At 47.1% G+C, this 13,055-nt stretch overlaps 1 protein-coding gene across 1 annotated transcript in view; it reads left to right on the top strand.

The window, feature by feature from the left end:
• LOC146041617 (5-hydroxytryptamine receptor 3A-like) overlaps window positions 1-13,055 on the top strand; it is a 64,340-nt gene that overhangs the window by 40,811 nt on the left and 10,474 nt on the right. The window contains exon 7 of the mRNA XM_083161555.1: window positions 1,759-1,963. Coding sequence (XP_083017681.1) covers window positions 1,759-1,963 — 205 coding nt within the window. The remainder of the gene's footprint in view (window positions 1-1,758; window positions 1,964-13,055) is intronic.

Genomic DNA, 13,055 nt, shown 5'->3' with positions numbered 1-13,055 from the left:
GCAGACCTATCATACTCCAGTTCACATCAGTCTCCACCTTTCCCCAATGCTCTGGCTGCCCCCATGGTTCCGGCCTAACCCACGTCTGTCAGAACTCCACCATGACATACACATTTAACATACCCTGATGCTCAGTCCCCAGGGCCGGTGCAAGGCACCGGAGCGCCCCAGGCGAGTCGGGGTGGGGGCGCCCCGGTGCCGGGGGAGGGGGGGTACCTGTCCTGCGGCGCTGTCCGGTGTCGGGGGAGGGGGTACCTGTCCTGCGGCGCTGTCCGGTGCCGGGGGAGGGGGGTACCTGTCCTGCGGCGCTGTGTATTTAAAGCTGGCGGCGGAGGCAGCGGGGGTCCCTGCAGTCCATTACAAATAACAAGCGCTATCCGCAGGGCTATGCGGAAGCGCTTCTGTTGTGAAAACACTGGCAGCACGCTGATTGGCTGCGCCGTGCTGCCAGTGTTTTCACAACAGAAGCGCTTCTGCATAGCCCGGCGGATAGCGCTCGTTATTTCTAATGGACTGCAGGGACCCCCGCTGCCTCCGCCGCCAGCTTTAAAAACACAGCGCCGCAGGACAGGTACCCGGGCGCCACGGGGGGGGGGGGGGCAAAATGCCGCCCTCCAGTGGCCGGCGCCCTAGGCAAATGCCTAGATTTGCCTAGTGGTGGCGCCAGCCCTGTCAGTCCCCCCTTCCCCACCTCCCATACTTACCACAGCAGCCGATCCCTGCCAAAAGCACTAAGCTTGAAAACTGGAGAGTGATACACAACCAACCAATCAGCTCCTGCCTGACATTTTTCAATGTCTCAGTCTGTGACATGGCAGGTACAGTAGGAGCTGATTGGCTGGCTGTTTATCACTCTCCATTTTAACTCTTTTTGAAGCTTAGTGCATCTGGCCCAAACCTGAACACCACTCTCACGTTATATTATTATATAGATGATCATTATTTCTAAGCAGTATCGATGTCAACCACACTATATTTACTACAAAGTGCATTGGGCATACATTGCTATGAAAACTTTTCAATTGGGGAATATTAATACCCCATGTATCAAATTGAAAAGAAAGCCAACAGATACATTTTGTACTATTTATTATTAATATTATCACCATCATAATGATTAGCATCATTAGTAGTAGGAGAGGTGGTAGTAGTAGTACAGGTTGAGTATCCCTTATCCGAAATGCTCGGGACCACGAGCATTCCGGATAAGGGAATATACCGGTTTTTGGAATTATATTTTTTTAGCCATACTTACCTGCCCCTGGTGGGTCCCCGATGGTCCCTCGGCGTCCATGGAGTCCTCCGGCGTCCACGGCAGGCCACCAGCACCGTCTCCGGCGTCTCCAGCGGTCCCAGGAGTGCTTTGCGCAAGTTCCCAGGCGCGCCGGTGACGTCACCGGCGTGCGCGAGCACTCGCGCAAAGCACTCCTGGGACTGCTGGAGACACCGGAGAGGATGCTGAAGGCCTGCTATGGACGCCGGAGGACTTGGTAAGTATTAAAAGAGGGTTGGGGGGGGGGGGTTGAATTATTCCAAAAAACCACGGTTTTTGGAATAATTCGGATATGGGATACCCGACCTGTAGTATAATAATGGAAATAATGAATTATATTTCTGTATTTTAGTTAAGATCTATTATAGAGGTTTAAAGTCCATCAACAATAGAACTTAACATTGTCCATCCTTAAACTGCATGTGTATATGAAATGATAATGAAGTCTGGTCTCTGGTTTCTCCTCTACCTTCATCTTCCAACAGATTGTTTTAAAAAGAAAACCATTGTTCTACATGGTGAATCTAATATTTCCCAGTGTTCTTCTCATGATCATGGACATGCTTGGGTTCTACCTCCCTCCAGAGAGTGGAGAGAGAATATCTTTCAAAATCACCCTTCTCCTTGGTTACTCCGTCTTCCTTATTATTGTTTCGGATACATTGCCTGCGACTGGAGCTCCATTGATAGGTAAGACCATACACCATCTACATTACCGAACAGTCAGACAGTAAAATCATGCATAACATTCTTACCATGTCTGGTAGAATAAAAATTGATGTGCAGCACAATACATCACTGTTTTCTGGTAATAAAATAATCATAAAGCATAATGAATAAAACACAAGTAAATTACGGAAGAAACATCCTGTTCCTGTATTCAAAAGAAAAAAACTTGGCGTATGCACAGATGTATGCATAAAACAGATTTAAATGTTTAGGGATTAAAAATAATTCAAAACCGTTTGATTTCCCAAGTAACGATACCAAAGATGTGCAGTTTATTGTAAATACAAAGGTGTTTTTTTTTCAGTTTTGTAAATTAACTTCACTATTTTATTATATTTTTTGTTAACTTGTAAATATCTTGGTTTGTCTATGGTCTTCCATTTTGCTAGCACTAATGTATACCTGTCAACATTATGAATGTTCCAAAAGGGGGTGTGCACTTGGGGTGTGGTTTAGTGGGAATGATGAGATCGCAAGCTACGTCTGTCATTTGTTGTCACTGTGGGGGCATGCCCAGTGCTCTGGACGGTTCTGGACAGATCCTCTCTTCAGTGAATAAGCAGAGCAGCGAGTGACAGGGGGACTCCCAACTGCTCCCCTCCGCTGCAGGACACTGCTGCCCGTGGGTGGGATTCAGTAGTGTAAGTTCGTCCCAGTTGCAAGATGTATATTGCCCCCCCCCCCCATATACACACACACAATCTTATATAAAATATATATAAATTGTATCTTATGAAATATATATATCTATATATATATATATATATATATCTATATATATATATATATATATATATATATATAGATATATAGATATATAGATAGATAGATAGGGCGGTATGTACTAAGGGGACAATGCCGTAAAACCCCCGTTTTACCGCATTTTCCTATGTATTAAAACCCCGCCGCCTCATTTACACAGGGAAAGGTATCGCCACCTTTGGGTGGCGATACCCTATAGAAGCCTATGGGCTTCTTTTCGCCGCCCGACGCCTCCGCCGCAAACCCGCCGACCCCCCTCTCCCTCTCCCTCTGGGTTACCTGGTGCAGATCCTCCTGAATACGGAAGGTAAGCCCTGCCTCCCCCTAGTAACGCAGCCGGACATCCTTCCGGCTGCAGGGGGAGGAGGAGGCGCCGGGGACAGCCTGCTTAGCTGTCCCCGGCGTGAGGGGAGAGCCAGGCGGCAGGGAGGTGACGGAGACCCCCGCACACCAGAGTACAGGTATCGCGGGGGGGCTCCGTCACCGCATTGCGATGCCAGCCGCATATGTTAGTACATACGCGCTGGCATCGCGGCGGACAGCAGACGAAGGACGGCGATGTATATTAATACATCCCGCCCATAGAGAGAGAGAGAGAGAGAACACATATTTTAGAACTCAGCCACAGATGCTATATTAATGGCTTTCAATTAATGAATTTAAACTCACAGGGGAGGAGAGGTGCCCCCTTGGGAGCAGGAGCCCGCCGGCAGATGACTCAATTGCCTCCCAGAGTTCTGCCTCTGGTGGGATGGCAAGACAGTCTCAAAAAATGGAACTGTTCCACAAAAATCAGAACAGTTGAGAAGTATACTAAAGTGGAAAGACAAGAGGGGATGGACCCGCTACAGCTTAAATTAGATTAGTTCAGAAATAATCTTGTACCAGCGTAATAAACCACTTAGGCTGATGCTTGTGATTCTGGTGCTGGTGGTGCGCCCAGCGTTCAGTAACTAAACTGAAAATAGGGGATTTTTTTACCTTGCAGCGGTGCAAAGAAAAAGACAGTAAACGCTTTGTGGGCGCACTCTTGTAATAAAAATTAATTTGATATGTAATGAAATTAAGTTAAAACTTAGCTTTTATTATAAACTCTTAATTAAAATAATAGGCGCGTTGAAAAGATTTTGGTATTTAATTGCTTGGGTTTTGTTGTGTGATTGTATGTGATATATTCTAGTATAATATATCTAATGCAAAATAGGTTACAGTCACACTTTTATATATCATTCAGTGCATATAGTCATCTCAGGTACATGAGCCCGAGTGACCGTAGGCTGCAAAAATGAGTTGAATCCCCAAGATGATTATTATTTTTATGGGGGGGGGAAATTTGCTGCCCCACGTCACGGGCAATTCTGTAGTATACAATGATAAGCCTGAATTGGCTAATTAGTAAGGAACACAAGCAGTAGGCGGCTCTGAAACCACTGAATGGTGACACCCGGACCCCACACACAAAAAGATACCACACCTGGACTTCTCCAGGGGTCACCCACCTGAGTACTGTCCAGGCCCTTCACTGCTTGGCTTCCAAGTTCGGAAGGATGTTGGGCAGGCCAGTGAGGTATGGTGGTATACTGTATGGGGACCCTAGTCACCCCCAGTGGTCCCAGTCAACTGCTTGCGTATCCGAGATTATTGCTGTAACAGCTATGCTCACCAAAGAATTTGTTATTATTATTACTGCAATTAATTTAGTAAAGAGATAGATCTCTAAAGTCACTGTACTCCCTAATACCTCCGGGTTGTATCCACAGGATTTTACTATGGGTGGTGGTTATGTCAGATGGTACTTTGTGGAGGTAAATAATTACAGCACGATTTCTAATAGCAAAAAAGTCATCCAATATATTGTACAGATGTTTAGAGATTAAGTTCTCCTTGTGAGCTGTGATGGTTTTAAGTATGCAGCTCACAGTCAATTAATTGATCACACACCAAGATTGAGTATACTGTGGCAATCAGGTTGATGTGGGTTAAGGCTAGACAATGTTGTAACGTTAGCATAGAAATAGATACACTGTTGCCACAGTAGATACAATATGGCAAAACCCCTCCTCAGTGGCAGATAGATGAAGGTTGTAAGCCGATGATATGAGGTATAGCAATAGTTACTATAGACGGAGCCAGACTGGGACACTCAGTGAGTCCGCGGTCTGCTCCCGTACCTTAACCTGCTTGTGCTCCGGCAGGTGGATGGCGTCTCGTGAGAGAGGTGACACTGAAAGCTCCTCCGGCTGTGCCGGTGTTAGTTGCGAAGTCTTCCGGGTGATCAGCCGCAAGTGCAGGCTGTGGATTCCCGGCAGAGACGTCGCTGATGAGCGCTGGTCAGTAGCAATCTCGCTGCTGGTTCTCTAGTGACGTGGGGGGCGGCTGGACACGTGTTTCGCCTACGACGGCTTCTTCATTTTAGTATACTAAAGTGTAGGCAGTGCTGTGTTAGTGCGCACATTACAGAATTCTTATTATTATGTTAATGTTACTACCTACTGTTTGCAAGATAGTGTACCTACTATATGCAAACACACTCACATATCATGTCATGCACTTTCTTATATATGGCCATAGAAATCACACCTTCCTAACACATACCACCACTGGAAACAATTATTCATATTCAACTACTGTCGCATGATTTTACTGTCACTGTGGTACTGTATAATGTCACCCACATCACATGAAATAGATAGAGTATTCCTAGATAGTTGGATAGTGTCAGTATGTTTGTTACAGGCGGATATTGTGTAACCACATCATTATTATAGCACATTAGTGACTATTGCTTGTTATTGTCTGGTATGCATCTGCTGTACTTATGGTGCTCACACACGGGGCCTTATTCTGATCGGTGCGGACTTTTCCGAATTCTTTCGGATGGCGTTTTTTAGCCGTCTGCGCATGCGTGGAGAACGCTACGCGCATGTGCCACGCATGGTCTCCGTACTTGTTCTCACTAATACCGTACAGAAATGTGCACCGCATACATTCGGGCAATAGGGGTGTGTTATGGGCGTCATGCGGAAAGACACAGGGGCGTAGTTTCAAAGTGGGCTAAACTGGGCGGAAACATGGGCGGACACGGGGGAGTACACATATATTGGTAGGCGTGCATTTGGACAGCACGCCGAATGCACACGAACAAAAAGGGAAGAAATGTGCGGTGTCCAAAAGGTTACTTTTGCTTTGCGGACACCACTCGGTCATGCGCTAGGCAATCGGAACGCCTAATCAGGACGGACGCACCTCAACCAATGTCACCTGAACCCAATACAATCACATACTTTACCCATGACTTGTTAATTACACGCTTCTCACTGCTACAATTGGAAGCATTGCAGCTTAAAGGGAACATTACATGCTGCACTTGTCACACACTTTAACACTGCAAATAATGCACACAACTTAATAATATTAATACTAATACACATGCCACTTCTGCATGTCTAAATTAATACAGACATTTGTGGGGCCAAAATAACATTTATTAAACAAACTTTGCCAATAATTGAAAATACATAACAAAACAAATGGTACCATACCAGGACAAAAATTACATAATAAATATTAAATAGCCACAGCAGAATCATTGGGAACACATCAGGTGGCTTCACAACAAAAGTACAGCACCAACACTTCAAGTACAGCACACTGAAACAGGGCAACAGAGGAACCAAACATGACATTTGAACCGCGGGAAAAAGTGGTGACCCTGGGCACGGATTTGGGCCCTTATTCTGATCGGTGCGGACTTTTCCGCATTCTTTCGGATGGCGTTTTTTAGCCGTCTGCGCATGCGTGGAGAACGCGACGCGCATGTGCCACGCATGGTCTCCGTACTTGTTCTCACTAATCCCGTACAGAACTGTGCACCGCATACATTCGGCCAATAGGGGTGTGTTATGGGCGTCATGCGGAATGACACAGGGGCGTAGTTTCAAAGTGGGCTAAACTGGGCGGAAACATGGGCGGACACGGGGGAGTACACATATATTGGTAGGCATGCATTCGGACAGCACGCCGAATGCACGCGAACAAAAAGGGAAGAAATGTGCGGTGTCCAAAAGGTTACTCTTGCTTTGCGGACACCACTCGGTCATGCGCTAGGCAATCGGAACGCCTAATCAGGACGGACGCACCTCAACCAATGTCACCTGAACCCAATACAATCACATACTTTACCCATTACTTGTTAATTACACGCTTCTCACTGCTACAATTGGAAGCATTGCAGCTTAAAGGGAACATTACATGCTGCACTTGTCACACACTTTAACATTGCAAATAATGCACACAACTTAATAATATTAATACTAATACACATGCCACTTCTGCATGTCTAAATTAATACAGACATTTGTGGGGCCAAAATAACATTTATTAAACAAACTTAGGCAAAAAATGAAAATACATAACAAAACAAATGGTACCATACCAGGACCAAATAAAATAATAAAGAATAAATAGCCACAGCAGAATCATTGGGAACACATCAGGTGGCTTCACAACAAAAGTACAGCACCAACACTTCAAGTACAGCACACTGAAACAGGGCAACAGAGGAACCAAACATGACATTTGAACCGCGGGCAAAAGTGGTGACCCTGGGCACGGATTTGGACACAGGCTGCTGACACACACAGCTCAATGGAAGATTTGGGAAGACATAACGGTGGAGATTAATGGGGACACAAGTTCATTTGCGAGCACGTTTGGCCCTGGCAGGCTCCTTGCCACGTGCAGCAGCTCTTGTGCCTCGTCCACGGCCAGAGGCTGATGGTGGCTCATGTGGAGCGCATGCTGGTGAGGGGGTGGATCTTCTTCCCCCTCTGGCAGCAGGGAGTGATGAGGATGGTAATGCACCCGAAGCGGGTGACATTAGGGCCCTATTGCTGGTAACTAGCTCCACCATAAGTTCATTATGGCGGAGGAGGAGGTCGTTTTACCGCAGGGCTTGATCAGCCAGCACCTGCAGGCTACCAGCAATAGCTTGTTGGCTGCCAGCCATAGCTTGCTGGCTGGCACTCATAGCCTGCAGGCTCTCAGCAATACTCTGCTGGCTGGTGGTCAAACCCTGCAGCACCTCCTCGGCCCTACGCACCCGCTCGAATGCCGACTCTCCCTGCTGCACAATACTATCCAGCACACGGCCCCACATGGACAATTCAGCCACAGACAATCCCGGCGGCTGCTGCACGGGCCTGCTACTGGGGCCAGGTGGCACAGACTCCACAACCTCCTCAAGAGAATCTTGACCAAGCGGTGGCGATGCTGTTGAACAAGAAAATTGAAATTACCACACATTCCATGCAAAATGTTAAACATCTACTTATGGCCTTGCAAATAATTACCTTCTAGAGTAGAAGCCATCACTTCCGCTGGGGACTCGCTGTCTATAGTGCTCACCCCCCGGACCTCCTCCACTGCTATACAGCACTGGGCCATCTCTTCCAGGGGGGTGAGCTTCAGCTTGGATGGCATGGGGCCAGCCCCAGAGGTCTGGCTGTGTTGCCACCGGTCGGTCAATTTCTTCTTGAGGTTGCCTTTGAAGTCGTGCCACCTGCAATCAAAGTGTACATATTAATACATGTAACTCCTCATGTTTGCTGTAGCACCCATTGCAATCTGAAACATAATACAACATGTGGCTACTGACACCAAACTTACATTATATTCTTTTTTCAAACCAATCCTTAGAAGATACAAAAACAGTCACCCTCCAATAACTATCAATTCAATGTCATGGCCTACATGTCTGTGCGTCCAAGCAACGTGAACACCCATTGCCCAACTAGATCTAATATTGAATGTAAACATTACTGGACTTGTACTACTCTAATGTAACACACATGTACTTGCCTCTTCTTAACATGCTCTGCCTGTCGAACTTGTGGAGCCACTGCATTAATCTCCGCCGTTATCTCCTCCCAGATCTTCCATCTCCTTGTGTGTGTCAACTTCACCGCTGGACACTCAATTAAATCACGTGCCCGGGTCACCAGGATGTCAAGCTCCCGCGGTTCATATGCCATGTTTCTTGTTGTTGGGTTCCCGTGTTGCCCCACTGCGGCCACGGGCACTGGCACGGGCACTGCCACTGCCACGGCCACGCCCACCGGTTGCTGTACCTGAAGTGCTGGGCTGGCTACTCTGTTGGGAAGCCACCTGCTGTGTTCCCAATGATTCTGCTGAGGATGGCCCAGCTGCTGATTGGCCTGCTGTTGACGGGCCAGCTCGGTCCTCTGGGTTGAGGGGTACATAGGTGGTGTTGGCCTCCATGCGGGCCAACAGATTATGCACCACCTGCTCTTCCTCTGAGTCTGACCCTGCCATGTTTGCAACAAGTGTTTGCCTTTCTAGGACCACTTTAAATACTATTTCTGTAATTGGCGTTAATCAGCTGCAAGCTGCGTTCCGTACGGCCGCGTCCCGTACGCCAGCGTCAACCGTGCGGCGCATACGGGCCGCCCCTTGGTGTGGAAAAATATTCCCAAAAAACCTGGCAAACTCAGTAAGTCTGATTTATTTGCTAAATGCAGATTCCAACACCAATGACCAAATACAACTGAGGTCAGACATGACATGTATATTTGAATGTACTTCTGTACTGTGCACTTGTTTGCTATGTAGTACAACTGACACTACCCATTCCATATGTCAATCCAGTCCACCACTTAGCCACAAGTAATCAGTGCTAGCATCCAAATCACATGTGAAAGCACTCCAAATTCAGGCTGTATGCTAGCTACTTTTCATTCCACCTCTGTATTAGGGGCCAGTAGAAGGTAAGTGTACACATGGCAGCATGGGCAAATTTTTAGAAAAGGTCTGCCACTATTTGCTATGTTTCTGTTGCATAGCTTTCATTATAAAATACCTGTTTACTACCTTGTCCGCATATTCGCCCGCACACATGTGCGGAGGACCATCGCCCAACTGGAGAGGCGATGGTCCGACCTGCGGAGGCGGGAGCCGGAGCGTCTGCAGGCTCTGAGGCGGCGTCTGCAACGCTGTAAGTATTTTGGGCAAATACATATAATTGACAGAGGGCAGGATTCGGTCTGGTTCACAATTTTTAAAATGGAAAGTAACAAACAGGCAGCCAATCAGCTCCTACCTGGCCTTTTACAACTACAGTCTGTGACATGACAGGAAGGATCTGATTGGCTGCGTGTTTATCACTCTACATTGTATCACTTTTGAAGGCTAGTGCATCTAGGCCATTGAGTGTTTGCATTTTAACATTATTAAATATTAATATTACATGATGTCAATTGGGAGTTTATGACATAGAAAAGCCATATACTATATGTGTGATATATAACACATATATATTGTGGTTATGAGATGTACTTGTTAGAGTTATTTCAATGTGAAATGACACTCACCCATTTTTGTATGTTTAACCCACAGCACGGGAGAGAGCAAGACAGGCCCGTCAGGAGGCCCAGGAGGTGGCCAGTGCGGAGGCCACAGAGGAGGTGGCCAGTGCGGAGGCCACAGAGGAGGTGGCCAGTGCGGAGGCCACAGAGGAGGTGGCCAATGAGGAGATGGCCATTGAGGAGGCCAGACAAGCGGGGGCCATTGACGACGAGTCACAGGACCTGAGCTATGTCACAGAGGAGGACACAGAGGAGGCACAGGAGGTCGGGCAGGAGGTGGAAGTGGAGGAGGAGGAGGTGCCCCTACCCCTGGAGGATGTTCCACCACCTCCCAATGTGGAGGAGGATGACCTGGTCGAGCTGCCTGCCAGGGGTAAGTAGACATAATGCTTCATTAGTGAGTTAGGTACAGGTTGTTATGTCGCACAGCTGATTCAATTTTCCTATAATATAGTAAAGAGTAGTCCCAAAAAATGGAAAACAACAGACACACTTTGGTGTTATAGGCCCATGCTGCTAACGTGCAATCTGGATGCTCATGTAGGTGATGAGTGTTAATTTATGGATGCTCTTTGTATAGAAGCAACAAAAACACTTCTATGGAATATGGGCAGGCCTGATTTATACTGGAGTCCCATGTGGACAGTTTGCATGGGCCCCCCTCTAGACAGTGTGCCCGTTTTGTTGTCATGTATTTTTGTAAGGTATTATGTATGATGTATTGAGCTTAGAAATTGATAGTTGGATGGAAGCGGATTAGTTCTGCCCTTTCACCTATGTGTCAAATGTGACAAGGAATCATGAAGTAATGGGCAGAGGAAGTAGCCGAGCATTTTCCTGTGGTATCTATTCTATCTATTCTATCTATTCTATCTATTCTATCTAGCTATCTATCTAGCTATCATGCAGTTTAGCTATTAAGCAGTAACATGCAGGTATATATGTATGGGTCAATGTGGCATGTTGTAGCGGGTGTATGTTTTGAGTTGAGTGAGGAGTCTTTGGCCAGGACAAGTGTGAGTGATCCTCAAGTGTGGTTGTGTTTCTGATATAGAGATTGTGAAATGTATATGTCACACAAGTGTGTGGGTGTGGTGGCAGCATCATGATCATATATTTCATGACATAACATACAAGAGTGGATAAGGTTTTTTTTGTATGTATGATTTTGCATGGTGTAGGTCATGGGTCTTCAACCTTTGGCCCTCCAGATGTTGTGAAACTACATGTTCCAACATGCATTGCCACATTTGTTCCTATAAGAGCATGTCAAAAAACCTCAGGGCATGCTGGGACATGTAGTTCCACAACATCTGGAGGGCCACAGGTTGAAGACCTGTGGTGTAGGTACTTAGGATTGACTGTACAAGGTGTACGTGAGTAGCATAATTAATGCTGTACCCCCTTTCTCATGCACACAGATTACCAGGAGCCACCCCAGGGAGTGAGAGGGGCTCTCATGAGGTTGAGAGAGGACCTGAGGCGCATGACGGCCCATGTGGAGGACCTCTGTGTCCTGCTGCTGGACCAGTGATAGGGGTCCTTTTTTTTTTGTTTTATTTAATAATTTGCATTTTTGAATAAAAGTTTGCACTTGTTTAAGAAGTTGTCTGTGTGTTATTTTAGTCTTTAACATTAAAAGTATAAAAAGCTTTTAACACACAAACATGTGGATGTTTAGATATGTACACAGCAAAAGGGTAGATCACATTTTTATCCCCATAGGGAATGTTAGGGTTAATGTATAGTGCTTGTAAGTGTTTAAGGATCAATTAGCTAAATAACAGATGACCAGGAGCAACAATCTGTTCTCAAAGTGGTTTGCTAATTGCATAAGTGTGTCATGTGATCTATGTGGGAACTTTGATAACAGTAGTCTTGTTGTATGCGGATGTACACCGCATCTGTGCGTAGTGGCCGGTTCGCGTCCGTTCTGACGCGGGAAGGCCGTGCATACGCGGACAGACCGTGTAGAATCTGAGTGTTTCCCCCGCACACGCATGGTTTATATGTCGTCCGTACACACGCCCTGTTCTTACAGAGTGAGTCCGTCCGAATGCGGAGGACACGTGGGCATTTCTACGGACGATGGCCGCACGCTGCCGCACAGCGATGCGTGCGGGCCGCACCGAAAGAATTCGGGAATATCCGCACCGATCAGAATAAGGGCCTTGGACACAGGATGCTGACACACACAGCTCAATGGAAGATTTGGGAAGACATAACGGAGGAGATTAATGGGGACACAAGTTCATTTGCGAGCACGTTTGCCCCTGGCAGGCTCCTTGCCACGTGCAGCAGCTCTTCTGCCTCGTCCACGGCCAGAGTCAGATGGTGGCTCATGTGGAGCACGTGCTGGTGAGGGGGTGGATCTTCTTCCCCCTCTGGCAGCAGGGAGTGATGAGGTTGGTAATGCACCCGAAGCGGGTGACATTAGGGCCCTATTGCTGTTAACTAGCTCCACCATAAGTTCATTATGGCGGAGGAGGAGGTCGTTTTGCCGCAGGGCTTGATCAGCCAGCACCTGCAGGCTACCAGCAATAGCTTGTTGGCTGCCAGCCATAGCTTGCTGGCTGGCACTCATAGCCTGCAGGCTCTCAGCAATACTCTGCTGGCTGGTGGTCAAACCCTGCAGCACCTCCTCGGCCCTACGCACCCGCTCGAATGCCGACTCTCCCTGCTGCACAATACTATCCAGCACACGGCCCCACATGGACAATTCAGCCGCAGACAATCTTGGCAGCTGCTGCACGGGCCTGCTACTGGGGCCAGGTGGCACAGACTCCACAACCTCCTCAAGAGAATCTTGACCAAGCGGTGGCGATGCTGTTGAACAAGAAAATTCAAATTACCACACATTCCATGCAACATTTAAAACATCTACTTATGGCCTGGCAAATAATTACCTT

The sequence above is a fragment of the Crinia signifera genome, chromosome 19 (assembly GCF_055691185.1).
Source record: "Crinia signifera chromosome 19, ASM5569118v1, whole genome shotgun sequence".
Classification (NCBI taxonomy): domain Eukaryota; kingdom Metazoa; phylum Chordata; class Amphibia; order Anura; family Myobatrachidae; genus Crinia; species Crinia signifera.
This window is presented reverse-complemented; position numbering and strand designations above follow the sequence as displayed.